Genomic DNA, 26124 nt, shown 5'->3' with positions numbered 1-26124 from the left:
TACTGTACAAGGTGTTGACCCATCACAAGTAATTTATTCCTGACTGACAGCTGCAGCTATATCCAGTTAAAACTTACTTTGCATGCACCTTTTACTTATATGAAAGAGACTGCCAAAACCAAACAAGATGCCTAAGAAAACATTTTTTTTCCCCAGCATGAACATTCAAACGAGTAAATGGGAAAGAAAAAGCCTTTTTTTTTTCCACAGCCATTTCACTACCTGAATATTAGCTCAGACAGTTGACCTGCTGTAACACAACACGGTACCTGACTTCCATAATAATGGATAACACACTGCGCTGTTAATGCCCGGCTGGCAGAGCAGATGTACTAAGATGTCAGCGCTTGTCTCCGACTGCCCACGCAGACTGAATCATGATAGCAGGGGCACCTTGATCCTGGCACCATTTACTTCTGTCTGGAAGTTTTTTTTTTCCAAACATGGAGGTCTGGTCTACATTAGTTTATTCACCTCTGAGCTAAATGAAGTTAATGTAAACTATCAAAACATGCTCTTTTTTTTTATTGTGACTCAAGAGAGTATTAAACCTTTAGGAAGAAGTTATCAGAAACAAATTTTTATCACAATTTCCCCTTTTGTTTAAGTATTTTTTCAGTATAAGTATGCTGAACTCAACATCTAGGAACTGAGACGATGAAAAATTATATCTTAATGTCAGATTTGAAGTGACATTTACAGTGCTCTAGCCATAACATGATCCATGAAGACAAAATAAATGATCAAGTTTCAACATTCATGCTCTCAGCTACTTTGGTGACATGGGCGAGAGTCTGAAGTCTCCCCGAAGGTGTCTGTCCTACGTTCAGCTGCTCTGTAACCTGACAAACGCGTGTAAAGCATCCATCAATTTGAAGTTACCGCTGAGTAACTTGAGTTACCGCGCAAGTGGCTGTCTGTGTACTGTATGTTCGTAATATGTCATGCAGGCGCCCCCATCAGCGGTAAAATTCAATCTGTGTGCATGAACGAAAAGGAGATGCTTTCGCAGCTGTCCACTTCATTCACAAACTGCTATCTTGTGTCTCAGAAGAACTCCATCAATGAGGAAAATGAAGCCAAGAGAAAAGTCCAGCGAGTCTCCCCCGTGAGACGGAGAGAGAAAATGGAAACAGTGACACACAAAGTCGAAAAGATGTTGAAAAGAAGAGAGCAGTGCTGAGGTCTGTAGTGATTTATGGCTAAGCTAAAGCAAAAAAGCAATCGAGGTAACAAGACTCTCAAAGTGAAACTGCAGTTACACCACAATACAACTTAATGTGAGATGTAAGAGTACTAGTTAGCTAACTAATAACTAACACTATTTATTCATATAGATTTGCTTGAGGGACCTTGTCGTTGTGTTTGCACAGCAAAAGAGATAGAGGAACGAAGCCAGATATGTCCAGGAAGAAGAAATCATTTGTCTTTTTAAGTATTTGTATAACTTACATAATAAGGCTATTAGTTAATGTGGCGTCATGACGTAGCATACCTTACTGTAGCTATTCAGTTGAGCCAAAGTGGGCATGGCAACAGTACTTTCCCAAACACAATGCACACTGGTACATACTGCATAAGTCCTGTGGCTAACCACTGTGATCAGTAACATGGGGTTATTATGGCGACGAACAACGAGGACCAACTTGACAGATTTGCACATATTTAGCTGCAAAACATTTCTATAAACAAAAGCTTTTAGTTTCCTGCTGTCCTCCTGCTCTTTCACCTCATGGATGATAACACCAGATCCCGCGCAAGAACTGGACCAGGGAGATCAACTTGAACAAGAGATCTGCACAAATCTACAAACGCCTAGACAGAAAGTTAGCATAACTCCCTATATTGTTATACAAAAAGTAACATTAACCTTTTGCAACAAACAACATTACTCTCTCTCTCTCTCCATATCGAAAAGCGTGTAAGCCGTTTGTTAACAGTGCAGCAGACATTACATTTTTTGGTCAGGACACAGAATAGCAAACAACAAACCCCTTTCATAGCAGAACAATACATAATACATGACACACCAACATGATGATTTTTACAAATCTTGCAACAAGGTTTAATAAACTTACCAAGTACTCATCTGCACTCTGCTTTCCTCTCCTCTTACAGTTAAGTAAAATGCCATCTGTGTGCAAAAAGACCATTTCCCTCATCTACCAGGATGGAGAAATCTAACTTAGCGGAGTTGCCTCCCCTTTAGCAAGTCTTTTGCTTGGTGTTGTGCTTATCGTCAGAAAATAAAGCACTGAGACAAGAGTGTGCGTCTCACCTCAACCCGTGCCCTCATCTCACATACACCCCACCGCCAGTAAAGCTAGGAGGGAGTGTCATGGTGCATGTGCGGGAAGAAAAAAAAAAAAGGGAGTGGAGGAAAATAAATGCCTCCTCCACCCATCTTCGTGCTCGAGCACTGTGTCATATTAATCCTGGGCCTGAGTCTGTGTGTGTATGTGTGGGTGTACCTCAGAGTTCAACATGGGTTATTAGGAGATCCACCACGATTCCCATACCTGACACGCAGAGCTAATGTGAGACATAGCTGTCTCTGTGGGCTTAACAAACAAAACAGCTCCGAAAGCAACCACAGAACTTCTGTTAGCACACATGGAGATTAATTCATTCTTCGGTGCGGAGTAAAACATCATACGCTAAATAACAATGACAATAGCGGCTACACGCAGCTATGTGTGTTCTTGGAGCGTAATTACATAATCATTTGCTCATTAACACAAACTAGTGGTGCTTGGCCTACAATTACGCACATAGGAAAAGTCAAGAGAACATCAGAACCATTAAGAGTCCTCCTCTGGGCTTTCATGGCTGTAAAGGTCCAAACTTATCCAGCTGGGCAACAAACACTCATATTGTCATCTGCAGAGCCGCGTTGGTGATAGGATTATAACTGAAAACCATTTCCCCCACACAGATATTCCCATTCATCATGTCTTCCACGATTACTTTCCACAACACTTCCCTTTAGTTAAGCCACCCTCATGAAAACGAGCCTGCATCGCTGCTCTACGCCTTTGCTTTCAAAGTGTGTGAGTGTGATTCATCTGTCAACGGGATACGGCTTTACAAATCCGATTTGATGGCCACGATAAACATAACGAGAAACATGAAAAAATGTTTAAAAAGAGCAGTCATCATATCTGAGCACCAGCTGAGAAACGCATTCACTCTCACAGTGGGACGCTAAGCAGATACATTGTAGCAAACCGCTTGTCTGCGAGGGGGGGGAAACAAGACCGGAGCGAGTCAGTGGGTGAGACGCATCGAGTGGAACTAAAACCTTTTTTAATGTGGCACATGTGAGAGTATTGCTGAGATTTCAACTGAGCTTTAAACCAGCAAGGGGCCTCGCTACGGGACTGAATCCCTCTTTTTACGGTGTAAAGGCCTATCAGCTCAGAGTCACAGCACATTTGGGTTTACCAATATGCCTAAATAGATATGTCAGTCAATTTTTGTCAACTTATCGTTAATAAGTTCTCTCTTTTACACTTCAAATTGTACCTTTCATCCAACACCTTTCTGAATTTTAAATATTCAAGTCCACCGCTGATTATTAGGGTTTATTAGTAATAACTCAACTATTGTCCCGGTAGATGTCATGACAGAAAATCTTCATCTCCTGGCCATTCTGTCTTTCTCACTTTTTTTTAATGAACGTTGCAGGATAAAGAAAAATAAATATTCATCGTGCACTGAGCCCCCATTTCCTCGCCTGCTTACATCAATTGCGTCCCTCTCAAAGATGCGGAGCTGGAGGAAGAGCTCCAGTTTGATCTTCCTTTCCTGGAACAACTCCTCCATCTGGCCTTGGGCCTCGTCCAGCTGCTGCAGCACGCTCTCGATGTGGGCCATGGAGCTATTGTGGGGAGTTTTGTTGCTGGAGATGGCCGAGTCTCTGTGAACAAATGTGAGGTCAAACACACCGATCAGGCATAACATTATGTTTTTTATTATTATTTTTGTGTAGGTCTCCCTTGTGCCTCCAAAACATTTGTGACTCATCAGAGAATGGACATGGGTCTTCTGTGGGTGTCCTGTGGTTTCTGGCAACAGAATGTTCTTAGTGGGGGCCTCTGGGTCCTGTGGGTTGAGGGGAGGGGCCTATGTGGATCAGACTTGTTCCAGTGCATCCCACAGATCAGTTTGGGATCTATTGAATTTGGACCTTGTGCTGATTTTCATATTTTTTGTGTCTGTGTCAGGCTGCATCCTGCTGGGGATGACTGCTGCCATCAAGGAGTGTCATTGCTGGCTAGTGGCTATGGGGTGGGGATGCCTGGTCTGATCTACGTGGGTGGTACATGTCTAAGTAACATCCACACGAACGGCAGGCCCAAAAGTTTCCCAGCAGAACACTGAATTGTCACAAGATGGTCAGTGTTATTCACTTCTGCTGTCAGTGGTTTTAATGTTGTGGCTGATTGGTGTACATATGAATTGGAGGTACAGAGTATTTGTGATCAGAGATTAGACATTTCCTCAGTTTATTTAGTATGTCTGCAGATTCTACCCATCATTCTCATTAGCTGTAGTATTCACCAAGGCCCTGGTCTTTCAGTTTTTAATTATTGTTCACGCTATAAGGCCTTCAATGATGTATCTGACCGGTGCTGGCCTGAGTGTATATTCTATAATATATAACAATATACGGACTTCAGTGAAGCATGTAACTAAAATGGTCACCTGAGCTGCTGTATGAGGTCCTCTCCCTCCTTGATAACATTGACAGTTGCCTGCAACGTGGTCTGCTGCTGCTGGCCGAATCGCTTGATCAGGTCCTGCACTGCTTCCACCGACTCTGCGTACACATCATCCAGCAGCTCCTTCTGAAGCTCCTCCAACCACGTCCACAGCTAACAGAGATCGACAAAAAAGATAAACCGGTTAAAAAATAAAAACAGGAAGCCATGAGTGGACACATGCTGGAAAGGGGCTGGAAGGGGTAGGCACACGGCGCGGTATAAGCTAAACACCGAAAAGCCTCCAGATAGATGGACAGAAAATGCAGATGCGAGCCGGTAATCAAATCCAACCCCGTTCTGCTCAAAGCTGGTGTTTTGTGAATGGTCATCTTTGTAACAGATTAGCCATCTGGGTGAATTGGCTCAGCGTGCTAAAGCCCTGGCACACGATCCGTGCTGCAGGAGAGAGACCCTGGCACCCAGTCTTCGTCTAACACCCACACTGCTGGCAGAAAAAGCACGTCTACTTTGGGTTTCGCCTTCGTCATCCACTTTTTACATACTACCTGGCATCTACATAGACACTGACACCAAATTAAATAAGACATTTTTTGTATTAAAAAAACCCCAAAACAAATAGGTTTTTATTAAAGTAAATTAAATGGTCTGCTTTATGAAAATCAGTGCACGTGAACCCCGTTGCTCTGTCTTTACAGTACACTGCTGCCAACAAACACACTAGAGTGCCACAAAAGGCTTCTGCAGAACTAGAAGAATAGATAGACAGGAGATTGAAAACACAGAAAAATAACATACATAGTCAGTGGAAGACACTCACACAAACACACGCATGCACACACACGTGGTTTATCGCAGGCACTGTGAGCTGACAGATGGGATGAAGGAGATTAGTCCATATGGACATTAAAGACTAGCTTCATTAATAACACGGTGCCTCTGACTGTCTCTGTGAGTCTATGTAAACAGGATGCAGTGTTAGCACATGCGGAGCGCGGCGCTTTGTCAGTCTGGAGAGGTTAATTTTGACGGTCAAAAGATGTGCAACGTGTGACTTTCATCTTAACATAACACAGCATTAAGGTGGCGGAACGGTCAATAACACGCGAGTACATTCTAAGAAGAAGAAAAAAATAAAGGCGTGTCTGCCGTTATTAAAGTAAAGGAGAAGGCAGATGAAGTGTGACCGCCTTTAATTTGTTTCAATATACACGAGTGCACAACTGAGACACAACGAGGCACTGATGTTTGCACAGGGAGAATATAATGATTATGGCAGGAGCTTCTTTTTTTTTTGAAGGATGATGTTCACTTACACACATGCATTCAATAATTGCGTGCGTGGCCCTTGTGTCATAGCTTTTGGAAAACGTCAATGGTAAAATTATCCAGCGTAAATTATGTCATTTTAACTGTTACAGAAACATGAGACAGTCATGGATGAATAAAGATCTCTATGTTTAACTATCAACAACAGATTTAAAGGATCTGGTGGAAGAGGGCGTTCTCTGATTGCTTGTTACCTTGCAAAGAAAAGAAGCCAAACAGAAGCAGAAATCCCCTTACAGTATCATTGTAACTTTTAAATTTAGCATAAATGACAGCCGTTGGTGAGGATTTTCCTGTCTTTTTACCTTTTTGCTGACAGAAAATTGTACAGTAATTAATTAATGGACTGCTAGCTTCTTGTAGTACCATCAGATTTTAGTTTTTGGCAGACAGATCAAATCAATACAGCAATTATGAGAGGAGAGGGGAGGAGAGGAGGGGTAAGGAGAGAGTACGAACCTCTTTGACGTGCGTGTGGAAGGCAACGGACATGTCCAGCAGGACTTTACGCTGCTCGACGCGTCGCACAAAGTCCTGGATGCGATCTTCTAGCTGGTGGGCAGCCTGATATATTTCCTCTGGGTCACACTCTCCAGTCTGGGCCAGCTGCTCTGCTGCCTCCAGCAACTTGTCAGCATTGGTGTAGGTGTTCTGAAATGTCAACATTATACGTGTTCAAAATCTGAGCATCTCCCGCACTTGTCTGTAACAACTAGCTGCTCTTTAGTCTGTCAGAGTCAAACCGAGGTCATTCATGACTCATCTGTCCTCTGAAATTACTCGCATTCGATGCTGGGATGCTTGAAGTCGTGTTTACAAAAGGGAATATCACTTTCAGACTTGCATGTGCCTGCATGTGTTTTACATAAAAAATGTGGGCCTGATGCCTGGAATAAGTACTCTGTGTCACAAGATGAAGAGTTGTGGTTTTGCCTGTAACACCTTTCAAAGGCATTACTTGAATAAAACTCACCTGTGCAACCTCCTCAAAGTCTTCATGTCTCTTCTGCAGTGCCCTGGCTCTGTGCAAAGACTTTCCCACGCCGGTGTGTTTACTCAGGAAGGCCTCGCCGTGGTTTTCTATCCAGTCCAGCACCTTGAAACACACACACACACACACAAATACATGAACAGAGTTGAAACTACCAATCATCGGTTAAAGTGCAGTACACGCTTTCAAACGGTAGGGGGTGCTCAATTGACTGGAAAGGCTGTGCTCACTTCATGTTAGTTACACATGTCATTTCCCTCTCTGTTTTGCCCACCCCCCTTTTCTTTACTCTTTCCTTCCATCTGCAGTCTGTCATGTTTAAACTACACCAGCATGCACAATTAGCTTTTACTTAACAGGAAATCCAAAGCAGAGCAAAGTGTCAACATTTCCACTGTGGCTGCGATCAGCTATAAATCTTTAAACTTAATTACCTTATTATCTATTAAACAGATGGCCATACTCCATCTGGTTCAATGTGGGGTAATGAAAGGGATTTTCAAGGTCTCCGGGAGAATATTTTGATGGGACAAACACACGCAAGCACATGCGCAATGCCCTCGACACTTTATGTGACAGTAAATTGCATCACCATGGAAACCACTACCAAGAGAAAAAGGTGATGAAAGAGCGGATGGAAGAGGGGAAAGGCGGAGGCACTGGCGCACGAGCAAGACGGAGTGGGAGAAAGAGAGCAACGGGGGAGAGGGCAGAGGAGGGCTCATGCCCAAAGGGTAGAAAGGCTGAGACGACACTGTACACCAACTCAGTGGGTTTGATCTAAGCGCTCTGCCATCCAGACAGTCACACAGAGGGATAGAGACTCACGCAAAACCCAGGAGGAGTGAGAAAAGGCTTTGAAAAAGCTGGAGATGATAATATTATGAGCTTAATATCTTGACGTCTGCTATCGAGTAGGGAATGCTTGCAGAATTTCCCTTTTTCTTACATCGTCATAAACAAAAAAACATTCAGGCGTACTTAATGTAAGATGATGATGGAAGAAAATGTCTCTTTACAGCAACACCAACATTACTCTTAGGTTTTGAACTACTAGATTTAACAGCATCGAAGTAAACTTAAGAAAACTGCCACATGACATGTCTGAGGGCGCGATGGGAAACCATTATCTTATTGCGCAGCTGTGCGTGAGGGAGCGTACATCTGCCTACGTGTGCATAACAAAACCTGCTGAAGATGCAGGTCTCATCATAGGAGGGTTCATGTGCTCCTTACTTGCTGTACATCCTGCTGGAAGACGCACAGCTGCAGGCGTTGGTGCAGGCGGACTTTGCGATGCTGCCAGATGTTTTCCAGTTGTCTCTGGTGATGCAGCACCTCGTGGATGATGTCCAGGACGTGGTGCACGGCCTTGGAGTAGTTAGCCGACGCCATCAGTGAATCGGCACTTCCAGGGGTCAGAGGTCGCTGCAGTTTGTCCAACAGAGACTTGCCATCCTGGCTTACCTGGAAAGGTAGTTTGACACGTTGTAACAATTCGGCAAGGACCATAAAGTTCAATTTATAAAACATCTGAAATCGGTTTTAATATTTTTTCCTGTATCGCATATCTTAGAATTAAGAGAAATAAATAATAATCAAATTTTTCCTCTTTCACATACATCAATGTCCACTATTGTTTCTTTGTTGTTTTGTATTCTGCAGTTTGCATTAAAATTTGCATAATCCCTTTTGTGTTTTGCATGCTCACTACCGTCGGCATGCAAGTCATGCGTGTGTGTGTGGGATCATTTGTGTACACACCTCGGAGTATGCAGTGGTGATGTGTTCATATAATCCCTGGTGATGGTGGATTGTATCTTCCAGGTCCTGGAGTTCAGAGGGCAGCTCCCCTTCACCACAGGCCTTACACCACGGCTCCACTTTACTCATGTACTGGGGAGAGAATACAGAACTCAGGCATCGTATAAGACAGATAGGCTTATGATAAATAATAACTAATAGCGTGATATGTTTTAAAGCGCTTTTAGAGCAGGACCGCAGCTTACGCACACAGCCTGCGCCGGTGCGAGCCATTTATACTTGTGCTCTCGTCAGTATTGCTGTAACAACACCACCCAAATGCTAGTTGGCAATGTCTCTTTTTTGTCAGTCGGGTTAATTTTTGTTTCTACTTCCTGCTTGACGAAATATCGACAAACACAAGATTGATCCAAAACAATAAAAAAAGCAGCTGGAAATACTAAAGCGGAAACACTCTACGAACAAACCTGACACTGCTCAGATCCCTGTTAAAACATAAACTCTTAACATGAGGAAATTCAAACTAGATCTACATAAAGGTTTGACATGAACATTGTTGAGGTTGCAAAATGTTAAGTCCAATGGAGAAACACAAAAACGAGAGGAGGATGTAAGAGCGAGGCGGCGTTCATAAAAAGAGACAAGAGGGAGTAGCTCAGCGATAAACTGTGATTAACAGTCGTACCTAATGACTATTTTAGATAATTCTGCATTCTGTATACGTATTTCTATTCTATTTATTTCCACAAATACAAGAAAACGTACAACATCCTGCCTGTAACTCTTCTCTGTCCAGTTATATTGACAGTCAAGGAATATCTATGGCTTACAAGGAACGTCCAACCCTACAGAAACTTGGACACTCAGCAAATAATAGGTGTCAACGACTAACTAATGTGCTCTTAGTGCAACCGTAAGCAAACAGTGGAAAGCGGTATCGATCATTTAAATGGTCTTTCAGGTCTATTAAAGTAGCCCTGGTGCTTGTACAATCATATTTTTTATTTATTTATACTCCTTTAAATGTATATTACATAAAACTATATACAACTGGTTACTAAATAATTCAGAAAACAAAGATAACAGTGAGCCCTTTCAGCCTCTGCTGTTCTGTGATAGATCGTATATGCACTCAGATGTGTTCCAGTGGAAAAATCTTTGCATGGCTGTAGGGTTATTGTTTTGCGGATATGTAGATGCAGACGTAATGAAACAAAGATAACGCACACACGTGTACGTAAGCATGGTCTGCAGACATCCTCAGAGCTGTATTGGATTTTCTTTCCTACCAGCGTTGCGTGTCTGTACCTGATCTGCTTTCTGGTGGAAGCTGGCAGACATCTCCAGCAGAGTGCTGCGTTCATCCAGGGCTGCTGCAAAGGCCTTCCACTCTTGCTCCAGCTGGCTGGAGATCTGCTGGATCTGCTGGGAGGCGTAGTGGCCTGACTCCAGGAGCCGGTTTCCCACTGACATGATTCGATTGATGTTGACATACACGTTCTGTGTTTTGGGAAAGACGGAGATGACAGACAGCGTGTATTAAAAACAGAACAAAACAAACTGGTTTCAATTCCTGGAGAAGTATAATGTTAATATTTGGGCATCTTGAAGCATTGTGGTTACAGTTGGTGTGATATGGTGTGCCAAGACTTCTGATAACCAAGACTGGATGTGCTTTAGCAAGGCAATTAATTTGCGCTGAATTACAGTGACCACATTCACATAGAAAGTAAGTAAAGTTAAAGAAAATACAAGAACATGCACCTTTGTAATAACAACACACACAAACACAACCCTGTGGACATTAAGAAGTCATTCACTAGGGAGGCATGCCCCCATGTGAGTAATAAAAAAGCCCATTTGCCTCTTAATCTTTGGGTCTTTTTTAATATACGGGCTCCAAGCTGTTTTGTGTAGATAGGCACGGATCAGCAAACGCTAATTAACAACTGTGTTAACAGCCTGTTATTATTCTATTCAATTACTGCTCCTGGAGCCTATTATGGCTCTTAGTTTGCTTGTTTCAAACACGGCAGGATTGAAAGATGCACCAAGCACCAGCCCTCAAACTGAGACCGGGCCTTGGGAAGAGTGATTCTAGACACAGAAGTGAGGTGTTTTCATCAAAGCTCCATAATCTGGGTTAGTGATTTACTTAGTTTGACCCATGATTTGAGATTGTTTCGGATGGTGTCTTTTGTCTGACATTAGGCTTTAGAGGTATATTGAACAGCTTTTCTTGTGTTTGTAGTTTAAGACATTACCCACTGTCTAGAATTGACAATCAAAAGCACCAAAAGTCTGATGTGGGCTTGAGGGGAACACAGAAAGTGCTGTGCTTACATTGGCTCACATGAAACTTCAAGGGAGTTGGACTGCTCTCAAATAAACAGCAGGTAAGTTGGCATACATAAATGAACAGTGCGGTGCAGACAACTATAATCCTATTATAAATTTTATTAAGACACACATCATATCACATGACAAACTACCTCTAAGCTCCTATACGTTTAATGTGGTATGATACCACAGGAAACTGGGGATTCTGGAAAAGACAAAGAAAGCCTCCAAGAGACACACTACTTTTTGAGGACATGTACACATACATACACAGTTATAGCGGAGGAGGGGACGGCGGCAAAAAGGGAGTGGGTGCAGGACTACACAAACACCGTGAGCGGGAAAGTCCTAATTCAAAACTGATGGATGGAAGAAGGAAAGGGAGGAGGGGTCAGGCAGAGGCAGGAACATGGCATTGCTAATTTAAACCTGATGCCTGTGTGGGGCAGTGAGGAGAGGGAGTGAGAGAAAGAAAACGGACAGAAATAGAGAAAGCGGGGATATGAGGACAACACTGTTGACCCAGAAAGCAACCCATTTACAGTGCAGGAAAACAAATAAGTGCACGGTTACATTATTATACAAGTAGTTGTTCATAACTTTAGATATTTAGATACTTCTGCAAAAGAGCCACGGAGAGAGCAATCACAGGAAAGTAACCAGTCACTCTAGGTAGAAAATATACATAGTCACTACCTTTCCTATAGGTGGTATATTACCACCTATTGCACAATGTTAACTTGGAGGCCAGGTCAAAACCTTGTGCTGCTTTTCATGTTTTTTGAGCTATTCCTGAAACGTTTTTGTGTGTGTGTCTGTGTAAGGCTGCATCCTGCTGGGGGTGGCTGCTGCCATCAAGGAGTGTCATTGCTATGGGGTGGGGGTACCTGGTTTAGGTTGCCGGTTTAAGAAGCACACTAATGCCAGATCTAAAGTTTTCCCAGCAGAACTTGTCTCAAGATGGTCAGTGTTATTGACTTCACCTGTCAGTGGTTTTAATGTTGTGGCTGATCGGTGTACTTGCACATACTCATCAACAAGTTGCATGTGCAGAACTCAAACCTGAAAGAGTCAAAAAACAAAAACAAAAAAAGAAACCCAAAGCTAAGTCTACATGCTCTCTGGCATCAGTTGAAACACTGACTTTATTTTGGGCTCTAAGCAAATCGAGTTTTATGTTTCAAACTATGACACAGGTCATTCTTCTGGTAAAGGCACCGTCGTCGATGCTTACGCATAATGAGGACAAGCTATCCAAACAATGTAGACCACAACTTTGAATAATTGTTCACCGGCAGATTTGCTATCTGACGGATCAACTTCCATACACCTAGTTTTCAGGTCAGTCCTAATCTCTGTAAAACATCTTTCGTATTCAAAATAGAGGCAAATCATGACTTCAGGGATGTTCAGGGATGTTTATAATAAGTCAGAGCGCTAAAATTATCCCATATGTAACTTCTGTATTTAGTATTTTGAATATATTTACCATTTAGTCTTTGTAAGTTACTACAATTTACAACCCACATCAACATCACAACACCTTCCATAGGCTGCAGTCATTATCATTTATCTTTGGTTTGTACCACTGTGTTTTCTTTTTTAATCAAAGTATAGTGGAAAAAAAACAAAAAACAACAACAAAAAAAAAAGATCAGATTATTAAGTAGGAAGCAGAAGATCCGATTATTAAGTAGGAAGTAGAAGTCGCCTGGTTCTTCCAGTGAAATCCCCTTGAATTGGTCCCTCCTAGTCATTTGCATGGAAAGCCATCGGTATGTTATGCCCAACACATCGTCACTTTAAAGAGACACATTCCAACCATGGAAGGTCCTGCAGCAGCAGCAGACGGTGCAGATGATGAATACATGGCAATGGATGCCGAGCAATGGTCGGACCACGAGGACATTTATGAAAATGGAGATACGGCTGATCGCGATCCAGGAGGACAGGAACCAAGAGGAGGCAGGAAAGAGACAGCCGCTGCTAACAGGCCACTGCAAAACACTGAAAACCCACGTGCCACACAACCCTCTGCCCTCCCGGTACCTGACCGGTACATAACTCTCAGACGCCCTCCAATGAATGGAAGTGGAACAAAGCGACTGTCCCAATTAGGTAAGCATATACATTTGTCAAATTCAGTAACAGAAACAGAGACGCATTAAATGTTGACAAAACGGCAAATTACAAATAATTACATTGTCTTCTGATTAGCTCTCCTCAGGGTTACTACACTGTGTCTGGTGGTGCTGTGTCTTCTGTTAATCGCATCGCTAGTTGCCCTGAGCTTCGTTTGTGAGTCTCAACTTTTTTGTCTATAAAATCGCAACCTTAAAGATGCAGCAGACGTTGGGAAGATGAGACATCTTAGTCATCTTTTGTCAGCTTATGTTTGCATGATTTAACTAGACTAACAACTAGACTATTTTGATTGTTAGAAATCTGAAAGGACATTTCCAAGGTTTCATTACATTGTATGACAGCCATATTTCATTTAAAATGGTGTTATTTCCCACAATAGCTAAACCCCACGAACCCCTGTTAATATTCATTTTAGTAGCAGTTTATGATGACTCTATGGTTGACAGCTGGAGCAGCGCGTGGTAAAAGGTTCAACAATATACACCTAGGTTATTAGGTACCCTAGTGAAAACAAATGCATTTTAATATGACAGTCCAGGACTCAACTGCCCATCATGACTGTTGAAACAGCGTATGAAAGGTGGTAATTCAACCGTCATTTTGGACAATGTCATTTGTGGCGCTGTTAAAAATGTGTTGAATTAAACACAAAAGAGTTCCTGTTATTTAGCCTAGTCCTCTGACTAAAATGGGTCAGTACAACAGAATCCACTTCAGTGCATATGTGAATGTGGTTTCAACTTGTCATCTTTCGAAAAACTGAAAAAACATTTACTCATTACCTCTTTCATGATAGATGACAGTTTAGCTGGGACTCACGTGGAAGTGACTAGGAGAGCAGACCAATTACGTGATGAAAACAGTAACTTGAGAGAGCAAATAGGTAAGTGGCCATTGAGCCGCAAGATTCATGTTAAATACAGTACGATTATTTATAAAATGTTTTCATAAAACGGGTGTCTAATTAAACTGTTCTTCACCTTTAAAGGGAATATAAGAAACCTCTCCCGGCCGTACTTTCTATCCAGCACTCAACTACCACAATGCCTCACTGTGCGGAACCTGTACATACTAAATTTTGAAGTGCTGGAGGTGAGGATGACATTTTCAGAGTTCTTTGTCTGTATACGTGCACCTGTATAAATACAGTGAAGAATTTAATAGTAGAAAATGGTTTAATCTGAATTAACCTTATGTAATTTGACAGGAACAACTGAATCGGAGTTCATTCTATCTGTTTAGCCAGAGCGTGACTAGCAGAGGCTGGAACTGTACAAGTTTCTTTCTCTGAAACCAGAAATGACCAGGGATGGAAGCCGCTGTATATACACACAATATATCCACAATATATCCACAATGTAGCGATGACCGCATATGATTGTCTGTTATCAATTATTGTTGTTTCTACAGTATGTTTTCAGTGGTTCTCAGGTTTAAGGGGTGACATATATTACGTTTCTTGTCTGCATATACACAACAATTCATCTACGGATCTGTGTATACATGTCTAACACCAAACAGGGCAGTGTAAATAAGTCTACTAATAAATGGTTATCAAACATATCCAAGAACTTCTGTTTTTTTCCCCCATCTCCCTCTCTAGCTTCTCCTCTAATGGAAGGTCTTAGCGGGGAACAGTACACTATAACAAGTAAATGTTGCTACTTGATAAATATATGAGCAGTCAGAGAAGTTGTTGAATATATTTTTGCTAAATAACACTTACTGCTTCACTCAGTTAATTGAAGTTAAAGTATAAGACGGTGTCAATTTATCTTTGAAATGAGAACATCATTATGGTTTAAAATCAAGTTCAGTCACCTTTTAAATAAACAATAGACAACAGAAGCAACTACTGTTACTGCCTAATTAACCTAAAGCTATATTTAGTAATTGACTGTTGTTTCTCATAAACAAATCATCTAGTGCTAGTTTATGCCCTTGTGTGATTTTGAAGATATCAAATCCTTAATCCACCAAAAAAAAAAAAAAAAAAAAAGACTGGCATTGCCTAAACAACTGTAGCAGTGGACAAACAGAGTCCAGAAACAACATCTGAGATCTTTGTCCAGAAGATCGTGCAGGATCCTCAAGCTCCCAGGCCCAAAACATTAAAACCACTGACAGGAGAAGTAAATACCATTGACCATCTTGTGACAATAAAATGTTCTGCTGGGAAACTTTTGGACCATGCATTCGTGGGGATGTTACTTAGACATGCACCACCCACCTAGACCAGACCAGGCACCACCGCCCCATAGCAATGACACTCCTTGATGGCAGCAGCCATCCTGAGCAGGGTGCAGCATGACACAGGCACACACACAAAAACAGTTTAGGAACAACTCAGAAAACATGAAGGACAGCACAAGGTGTTGACCTGGCCTCCAAATTCATTAGATCCCAAACTGATCAAGGTATCTGTGGGATGATCCACAGAGGCCCCTCATCTCAACCCAAAGGACCAAAAGGCCCCCATTAACAACATTCTGTTGTCAGACATATATACCAAAAGTGTATTTGTCAAGTGTCTCCCATAGATGGAATGGCAGTAACATCACTCTATGGGCTATATTATGCACAACACATTATCACTTACATTACGGGATACAGTCAACATTACAATTTGATCTAAACCCTCACTTATAGATGATACTCATGTATTTCTAGAGGTTAAAGTTGATCTCTGATACTGCAGAAGCACTGTTGATGAACCAACCATTTTCCATCAGTGGTGCCAGTGTTTAGTCAGTGGAAACTGGCAAACATTTGATTGTGTTGTTTCACCTTGTTTTTACTCTTGTTACAGTTTTCACACATATTATGAACACAAACAGAACACAGGCAGTATCTCTACGTGAACACATAAACACACACACACACACACCGACACTATTTCCATTTTGCCATGCAGGCAACAGGAAAGGGAAATGTAGCTTCCTGTGGAAGAATGGGTGGAGGGGGCGGCGGTCACTCAACTCTGTGTATGTGTGTGTATATACTTGGAATATACAGTACGTGCTAGTATATACACGTCCATCTGTCTTTTCTACAACTATTGTCTCAGGGGTTGTTTGTTCATATCAACCTATATGGTTGACACAACTGGTTCTTGGCAGTCAGTGACGCTGACCCAGGGCACATGTTGACACTGCTCACTGCAAATGGTTCGTAACCCCAGTGACGGTGTGAGAGGATGTAGACCACATGCCCTGCTCTCCCTTGGCTGCGCTTTCGCCACAATAACAACAGTTACTGGTAGAGACTGACTGAAAAATCTGTGATTTAACCAAGTGGCAACTTCCGGGACTGGACACTTTTTTGAGGTTGCCTCCAAAAGTGTTTGTGTCCCAATAGAGCTAAATGCTCAACTTTACAGAAAATATACCAACAACCTAGAGCAAAAGTCTTTTTCTGTCTCTACAGCTAATTTCCTCCTTCATGACAACTGTACATGAGGTGATTATTTCAATGTTATCTCACTCAACTTAAATTGCATTAAGACTTCAAGTTATTAGTAATTAAGGGTGTGGCAGCTTGGAGTGACAGGTGGATGGCACACTAGGTCTCAATGGCCTGCCTCAGATGCTCTTTGTCCATTTTTGAATTACCCAGGAGCTAGACAGACCCTGACACTTCCAATATGGGGACAGTCAGAGCAAACCCACTGAGCTCTTTTCTATTGGTGTTTGCATCTTTGTATACAGTCCATTGGTTTAACACCATTGCATGGCTGGGCTGCTTTTACTGAAAGCACAGGTAATGGGTTGTTACTTTTCCCAGTTGAGGTAGTATTAAGAGTCGATTTTGTTCCAGACTAATTCAAGCTTGGTCGGTGCTTGGTTTAATTGCTTAGTTATATGTGCACTACAGGGATAATATAGCATTAAAAGTTATGATGAGGCAAAAAAGGAACGGCACCAAAGACAAGTGATACACAGACAGTCTAAAAACCTTGCAAAGTCAACGAGTCTATGCAGTAAATGTGTGACATCATAAGAAGGTTATGGCACAGAACAGTTTGTGGACAACAAACAGGAAGACAGGGGTTGGGGACAGGTGTATTACCTTTGTAATGACCTACATCATGAGGGGTTAAAGGTTTTGATAAGAACCGGCAGAGCATAACTGCAAGACTGCAGAATTGATACGATATAATGTTCTCCGCTACACTTATTAGTCAGCAGCAGAGCTCTATTTACCACAGTAAGGTATGAGAGGGCAGGGCGTGGAGCAGAGCAGCAGAGGGCAGCACGCAGCTATGGGAGGGGCACAAAGGGAATATGGGTCTATTATGGGAACAAAACCATGACAAGACATGACAGAGCGAGGCAGAGTTGAGGCAGAGTAGAAAGTAGCTGAATGATATGAGAAGGACAATGACAGGACAGAAAAATATCAGTCTATGGAGAAGATGGTTTGGGATAAAGGTGTGAATCTTTGTGTGGTGGCTGTACAGAGATGTGAGGCTTTGGGCTGTTGCTGTTATCAGCAGTAATGATGATAGTTTACGAGTGCAGCGCCTACATGTGAGTGTGCTTCGGTTCATGAGAAAAAGACAGCGTCTTACCATGCAGTTCATAGCGAAGTGGTTGTGCTGCGTCTGCAGCTCAACAGCATGCTGGTGGTTCCCTCCAATCTCTGTGTAACTGGTCAGGAAAAGCCCCTTGTTGTGCATGATCCAATCAAACATCTACACAAGGAAGAGGTGGGGGAAATTAAGTTAATTTCATAGAAGGCAGTTCAAATGAAAAGCAAAACCTTTCATTATGCTGCACTGATGTAAGGTGATCTCCAAGTTCCTCTGTTATAAGCAGGAACAAAAGATCAAGCTATGTGTGAGGTGTTCACTGTTCTACACCATTTATTAAGGTCTTTACGTGCCACCAGTTCTGCATAGTCCTACGAACTACATTTCCTACACATTCTCACCTCTGTTTGGGCAAGATATGAAATAACGAAAGACTTGTATCTTTGCATATATAGCATTACGCCAATTCTGGCCTACATAGGAGTGAAAGTTGATCAGAGGACTTAAATGCAAGATTTTCATATATATTTTAAAACTAACATACATATCTGTATGCATCTAGAGGTAAACTGTAGCTATGACATAATTCACGGATGTACCAAACTGTAAACATGGTTAGAAATATTCAGGATCCAATTGATTTTAACATTTTTATATCAAGTGAATCATGTTGTAGTAGAACAAAACCGAACAGCCCTCTGACCTTCTCTGCGTCCTGTTCAAACAGTCGCAGCTGGAAACACTGGTCCAGCTTCAGCTTCCGCATGTGCCACAGCTGCTGCAGATTCTGGCGCGTCCCATGCAGCTTGTCCAACAAGCCCGTCACTTTAGCCACTAGATTGTGTGCGTCTGCGTGTGCATGGAACCCGTGATGGTGGTCGTTGGAATCTCCACTCGCTCCACCGCCGCGGCTGCCATAGCCGCTGTCGCCACCACTCCCACCCCCTGCAGTTTGTGCTTGTAGCCTTTGGAGCAGCCTTCGTCCCTGCGTGTCAAGATCCTCCACGGACGCCTTCGTGGCTCTTTTCTTCAGCGCAGCATGATCTTCCATTAGCCGCCGAGCTCCCTCCAGGTCCCGTGGCAGGTCGCGCTGGGACAGGGTCTCCTGGAGCTCCTCGAGGCGTGCCAAAGCCCGCGCTGCGTCGCTGGCAAAGGTCTCAAACGAGAGCCGCACCTGAAATAAAAGAGTGGAAATTGTGTCTTAAGTGTATAAAAACATCTAAAAAAATAATCTTCTAAAGAGCAAACGAAAGTAAAAAGAGGAACTGTCATAACCTCAATCCAGTCGTCATGGTTGTACTCTAAGCTGCCCTCGAAGTCAGCCGTCAGCTGGGATGGGTCCACAATCTTGGATAAGCCCTCTAAGGAAACCATCACCGTCTGGTGCAGCGGGAAGGTGAATGTGGGACAAATGAAACAGAGAGAGGAAATGAAAAAAACAGAAAAGTGAAGGAGGGGTGCGAACGGACACAGGGAGGTTAGGGGTAAGACGGGGAGGAAACAAAACACCACAATTTACGCAGTCATCGCAAACCTAATTAAATGTTAACTTGTCAAAATATTTCCCATCATTAAACCGAGATTATGAAAAGAATGTGCAGAGTCCGCAGGTTCACGTGTCTACTGTTTAGATAGGTGTGGCGACAAAAACGAAAACCAACAGCATTCGTGTTATCATTAATAAGATGGAAATACAGGCATACAAACGCTTGGGAAGTGAAAAACGAGTAAGTGGAACACAATAAAACAATAAGATCTCACACTGGACGTCAGTTTATTTCAGATTTTGTTTAAAAAAATGTATAGAATAGTAAAGATTCAGATTTAAAATGAGTTCCTGAAAAACTAAACAGACTTACACCTTGAGCTTTTTAAGGAAAACAAAAACACATGAACTGTGACAGAGACTAAGCTGTCCTTTACGGATGATTCAATAACATCTATCTAGCTCCCTTTGACCTTGTAAACGTATAACAGGATGGAACTGTGTATTGATCAGTAGTAGCAAAAACTCCCCAGTACCTGATGATGAACGGGAGAAGCAATCTTTATCTTCTCAGTGTGCACTGCTCGCAGAGAGAATAAGTGGCAAATGGCTTGTTCTAACCCAACTCACTACAGTCGGGATGGAATTCTTTGCCATGTCCTATATATCTTGTTTCCATAGTAACTGGGTCAGAACTAAATATACCAGCTCAACATGCCCACACGGGACAGAACAGCGCCACTGTCACAGAGCAGCAGTCCAATTAGAGATGATAAAGTACGCCCGGTGGCTATGCTAAACCGGCTAGAAATCTAACAGCGCAGAACAAATTGTACATCTGAAAATAAAGAATACTAATATTCTGTAGAGAGAACAGCCGGTATCTTCATCGGTTGTGGAAAGCAATGAAATAAAGTACCCATAAACCTGCACACTGAAATGAAGCTATACATGCTGAAATGATTACTTTTGTGCCCTACAAGTGTTCAAAAGCGTCACCCACCTCAAATTCAAACTTGGAGCTGCCAAAATTGGTCCTCTGCTTCTGCCAGAAGTTGTCCGGCTTGATGATGAGGGCGACGTGAATACAAGAAGGGAAAGACTCCTGAAGGATTTTCAGCAGAGGTTTGATGCTGTCCCACTTAGAACCACGCATGTCCACGATGACTGTGAAGCCATGTCTGGCCACCTCCTCGCTGCAGAATACATAAATAAAGGAGGTCAAATCCCAGGACAAGGAACCAAATAGCACAGGGGAAGAAAAAGGATTTTATACCGCTAACATGAAACCATTAGACCAGTTTAGGCTAGCACATGACAACAAAAGCAGAAAAATCAATCAGATGCACTTAATTTGAGACGGCCGCTGACCTAGTAGCAAAAATAGAGACAAAGCGTCAGAGAAAGCCAGTTTTAAAAGGCGTGTTGTAACTGTAAAGATGCCAGAATTAAAAGAAAAAACAAAAAAAAAACATTTAAGTTAAAAGATCCCGTCCTCCACAGCATCTGGAGAGGGAAAATAAAGCAGTTAAAACATTCAACCGTTGAAATTTCCACTGCTACTTACCAGGAGTCCTGCTGCTGTACAAGTCCATAAAAGGTTGTTTCTCAGTATTAAAGGCTTTAATATGAACGTGTCTAGCTAGGACACTGAAACAGACGCAGGCCCTCCTGCTCTATCTCACTCTGACCTCACTCTCTGAAAACAGATCGGTGGCCAAATGGGTAGAGAAAAACAGAGCGGAGAGGGGAGAGAGAGGAGGGCGAGTGACAGAGGAGAGAGAGAGAAACTGACACAGGAGAGAGAGAGAGAGAAGGGGGGTACAGAAAAAAAGAGGCAAGGGAGGAGAAATATTTAGATAGGAAGGGAAATAAATCTGAGGAGAAACTGGCCTTCTGGGTTATGACACTTCTTGGTCTCAAACTGGATGACTGGTCACCTCTGACTAATCTTTTATCCTCTCTAGTCTTACCCCTTTTTCAAGAGCTGAGCCTTTTGGAAGCCTGGAAGTCTTTGTACACCGACCTCTTTTTCCTGAATCAGAGCTAGCTACTGATCTTTTACGCATTACCCTACAATCTCTCAGAGAAAAGCCCTGCGATATATAAATAAAGTTTTAATAAATTAGCAAAATGAAGCTGGTCTGACTCGAGGCGTGCACCGTTTATTGCAAACCTAACACCCAGAAATGTAGCATGACATAGAACAAGAATCAGTCCCGTCATCTAGACTTGCTAGAGATTAGGAGATTTTATGGACCTTTATTTGAAAAGCTAATGGTAGAGCAGTGATAATCAGTTTTTCTTTTCAATACAGATTTAAATAACACTGCACTAAAAGGGGCAAAATAAATCCTAAATCTTAAACATCTGCATCATTCTGAAAATTAAACACATGCGATATGTGGCTGAAACAGATGCAGATCTGCCTCTAAAATCCCCAAACCACCTAAAAGAGCAAGAAGAACCTGGACCCAATTTTTGAAGTAACTGATCTTGACCAGCTCTCGCCTCAAGACTGATCTCCTGACTCTACTGTGGAAGAGACTGCAAAGCACTAGGCCTGCAAAGGACAAGAACACGCAGCACACGGGAGATCAGAAGCAGCAGAACAGAGTGCAAGCTTTTCCTCCAAGCTTATCGCAGCTGACTCCAAACAGAATAGCCTGGAGCTACAAAATAAATGTGAGGGAAAGGTGCTTTTAGATTTGTAGATCAGCCTGTGCAGAAGTACAAGGTGCAACAGAGTACAACACCGCAAGTTCTTCCTGTGGCTATATGAGTTTTAGTGTCTGTGTGTCTCATGACTGTGCATCGCAGTGAAGAAAGAAAAAAACCCCACAGATTTTAAGCACTGAAAGGCAAATACATGGCACTTTGTCTAATTAGAATCAGCTCACTCTAACTAGACATTATCAACAACAGACTGAGAGAAGAGAGATTTGCTAAGCTTTTTCTAGAGAGCTAAGAGGAAATGAGAGGGAGGAAAGGATGGAGGGACTGAATCTTCAGAGAGAATCCAAAACAAAACCATCCCAGCTCTTTGTAGCCTCAGGCTTTGGTTTAGTGTTTTTTTTAAGCTAAGCAAGGTGGGAAAGTCTTATACAAAGAAAGCCATTAGATGAGTATAGTGAGGAAGTATAAAAGGATAGGTTCAAATTAACCTAGGTTCATGCATGCCCACGGTTTGCAGTGAGATTTATAATCTGCCAGTGCACAAGCCTGTGTTTGTGGGGAACACTTCCTACCTGGGAATAGTAGCCAGGTAAGCTATAAGCCTGCGCAGGTCTTCAGGTCGTATTCTGTCATGGTTGCTCCGTGCTGGAAAGGTGAGAACAGGACCTCCACGTCTGTCTCTGCCACCTGTGGACATTAGTCAAGTGAATTCAACATCAGGTGAGTGAAAAGTGGTCCATATGGTTTAGATTTACCAAAGCTGCATGTTTTTGGACTGCTGGAAGAATCTGAAGCAGCCAGAGGCCAGGGAAAATACAGTCTTTGAACTATCACACAAAGACTAAGCAACAATTTAAAAACAAAGTTATTTTTGTCGCAACTAAGTCAAAGTAGAGATTCATGACCTCAGCTGCAGCACTGTTCTGAGATGACAACAGTCCATTTGTATGGGTACCATCTGTGAATATGTCTTCAGTTAGTCATAGCTTAACTGAGTCAAATTGAGCCAGGGGTCAAATTAGCCTCGAGATGACAAGACAGTTAATAGCCTTTCAGTCACACTTCAGTAACAAACAACACTGACTTCTAATGAACAGAGAAGAATAAGCTCTCAGATTACTCACAATTATGCCGGTGCAGTTAACATTGCTGAGGTAAAGGTCAGGTCACAAACAGAGAAGCTGTTATGTTGTGACATTTAGGGAACAGTCTGTGTTCCCATTGGAAACTGTAGCATGTTTATTCTATCACTTTCATGATATCATATTTGATTTCATAATGATAAAAGAGCATTGTCACCAACCTACGTAAGCTAACAAGCTCAACAACTGCCGCAAAGTTAGCCAATTAGCCCTCCTAGCTTGAACAAGATGAATAAATGCTGCCTTCACAGGGTGTTGCGGGTCAAGTTCATGAGTTTTGATGCATTAAGACATTTTCAGAAATGGCGGAAGTGGAAGATGGTAAGTTAATATATTGTAATCTTCATAATTTTATAAAGCAGTATATTTGAGGAAAATGTTATTCCCAATGGCTTCAACCTTTCATTAAGCCTCCGCATTTCCTATATTAACTTAGCCACTTGTTAGCTTGCTAATTTGTACCTAAACCTTTGTGATTTGAGACACCGACAGTTGCCTAGCAGCGGTTTTCTCACAACTTAAGGCTGATGTTACCACTCGTTAACACCAAATATTTTTTGCACACGACTTCTCGTGTTGTAACCACGAGCTTACAAGTTCCATTTCAAGGCAGGAAAAATAAACTGGGGGGTAACGCTGTACATAAACACAAAATGTAGTGGCAGTACCTACCTAGCTGTTTAACTTGCTCAACTGGCTTGTCATATTGCACTGTTATGGTATTCACTACTTCGTAAGTGTCATTTTTAAATAAAGTCGATTTTCACTAGTCATGTACATGAATTCCAATGGCACAAACACAAGTTCACGAGTTACATTTGAAGGCAGCATTCAACTCTGAATAACCAGCTAACCAGTTACGCTAACAGCAGTAGCTAATGTGATCTCCGCTAGTAAGTAGCCTTCACCGCCTTGTTAAGCTATTTTAAGGAGATGCCACTGTCTGCAACCTCAATTTATTATGCCTTAAGACATAATTTTTTTATAAAAACTATGCCCGTGTTGCTATAACTTCTAGGACCTAACTAACTAACAGACTAGCAGTTGTTTAGCATGCTAGCTCAAGAGAAGCAGAGGGAGGATTGCAGGGGTTGTGTCAACGTTATCGTCATGAAAACTTACATTTAGAAATAAAAAGTGGAATTAAATATAACTGCAATTGGTCCTATAAAACTCTGCTATGGTGAAGATAATAAGGAAAGAATGAATGAAAGGAGAAATGATAATGGGTTTTCATAATGTTATGATTATCCGATTCTGACTATCTCTCCACGCAAGAACTCTACAGCAATAGAGACTTAATAACTAATAACTAACTAATAACTCCTTCGAACAAGTAAATATAAGAGTGAAACTTGCAACAACAAGCATGTCATTGTGAGCCTGTCTTTGAAAGTCACTCCTCTTCACTTTAAAAAGATTGAAGGGCAGCAAATATATTATATTAATGTTTTAATGGTGTATATCTGACCTGAGAGGAAGGCGACCTTCTCCTTGAGGATGGGAAGCACGTCTATGGCCTTCATGTCCTCATTGCGATGAAACCCTGAAACACAAAGAAATATAAAGGGCTAAGCAAAGACAAGCGATCAAAATCTGTAAATGGACAGATAAATAGCGACATTATTCTTTGCTTATAGCTTTTAAATCAATGCGGCCTGCAGTTGTGATAGATTGATGTCCTGAGATGGTCGATACTTGTAGTGTTTTAAGATGTCTTCAATCAAGCCTACGAAACATATGACTGCAAGTTACAACTTGTGAGAGACAGAAATCTTTTAAACATTGGCATAAATGTATAAGAGGCGAAACAGCGGTGCAATAAGTATTGATATTTATATCCTTTGCAGCTGTGTAAAGCATAGCAGGCATAAATTCAATTTAGCTACTGTGTTGGCATTAATGGCTCAAAGTGTAGAACACACACAAGTAACTTTATTGATCTAGTTCCAGCAGAAGAACGTGATAAAATATGGCAATTTAAGAAAGACTGTTACTGGTAGTTCAGATGCAACATTGCGCTCTGCTCATCAATGACTTGCAGTCTATAAATTCCAAAAAAGGCACACAATTTCAAATATTGCATTGCAACACAAAAATCTTAAGCCTGCCCCGGTGAACGTCACTATGGCCTCGCCTGGTCTGTTTGGGAATGTTCTTCAAATGTCAACCCCTTTGCCTCGCCTCCTCAACAGATGGCACACTGGTTAATACCACGAAGCAAGATGGAGCAATTCCGCACATGCACACAAACGCACACACTGAATGACTTTCATCCAATGGGTGTGTCAGAGCAGTCAGTCATGATGACAGCCGATTCAGATGGTCCACTGGAGAGAATAATGTACAGTTATCGATACAGGCAAATACCATGTTTTCCTATTTTAGCGTATCTGATGGTAACGGATAAAGGTATTTCTTCAAGGTATCATTTCAATTTAGAGGCTGGAAAGCATGAGAACGTACTGCATAACTGTGTAAAGCAATAATACCGCAGTTAAATTTAAAAAACACACATGCAGCATGATGATATTGACCAGTGAATATATGCATGAAAGTCACAAGGCTGGGAGGGGGTGGCTGTCTGCAGATGCAGTTAGCTAGTGACGTCATCAGATATTCCTCTCGCGTAGCTGTGAGTCACCGCTATCACATTTGCATGATATATATATATATATATATATAAACATAGTCAGTGTACTGTCTTAAATCCTATCATACCATAAATAAATGCTTCTGACTGGTGGCACAGACTGGCATACTGCGAAAGCCATTTAAAAATAACACAAAATAACACATAAAGCACTCAAATAAGTCGCTGTTTGGCGGCTGTGCTTTTGTAAACAGAGCTCAGGGGTAAAAAGGAAAGAGCAAACTAATTTGAACAAACACAGAGCTGCTTTGACGCTTAGAATTAAAACATTTAATCATCGACTACGATTAGAAATTAGCTAATTAGATAGTGGCTAGACTGCTGAGTGCAGAAATCATGCGCT

General features: G+C 41.9%; 1 protein-coding gene and 1 long non-coding RNA gene across 2 annotated transcripts in view; one reads left to right on the top strand and one right to left on the bottom strand.

Moving 5' to 3' along the window:
* The window catches only part of triob (trio Rho guanine nucleotide exchange factor b), a 64751-nt gene extending 39550 nt beyond the window's left edge, over positions 1–25201 (bottom strand). Inside the window, exons 1-13 of the mRNA XM_084557651.1 lie at positions 24600–25201; positions 22559–22673; positions 20314–20506; positions 19100–19204; positions 18528–18998; positions 17864–17986; positions 10117–10308; positions 8809–8940; positions 8281–8511; positions 7027–7149; positions 6513–6704; positions 4708–4877; positions 3745–3919 (exon numbers count right to left, since the gene is read on the bottom strand). Coding sequence (XP_084413777.1) covers positions 3745–3919; positions 4708–4877; positions 6513–6704; positions 7027–7149; positions 8281–8511; positions 8809–8940; positions 10117–10308; positions 17864–17986; positions 18528–18998; positions 19100–19204; positions 20314–20506; positions 22559–22673; positions 24600–24654 — 2277 coding nt within the window. The 5' untranslated portion in view covers positions 24655–25201. The remainder of the gene's footprint in view (positions 1–3744; positions 3920–4707; positions 4878–6512; positions 6705–7026; positions 7150–8280; positions 8512–8808; positions 8941–10116; positions 10309–17863; positions 17987–18527; positions 18999–19099; positions 19205–20313; positions 20507–22558; positions 22674–24599) is intronic.
* On the top strand, positions 13361–15313 carry LOC311497371. Its single transcript, XR_014699379.1, has 4 exons — positions 13361–13446; positions 14090–14176; positions 14282–14385; positions 14501–15313. It is a non-coding gene; the product is annotated as an uncharacterized lncRNA (long non-coding RNA).
* Positions 25202–26124: the final 923 nt, after the last annotated feature.

This window comes from Chelon labrosus (assembly GCF_963514085.1).
Source record: "Chelon labrosus genome assembly, chromosome: 12".
In the NCBI taxonomy this organism is placed as follows: domain Eukaryota; kingdom Metazoa; phylum Chordata; class Actinopteri; order Mugiliformes; family Mugilidae; genus Chelon; species Chelon labrosus.
Note: the sequence above shows the minus strand (reverse complement) of the source record. Positions and strands in the feature narration are given on the sequence as shown.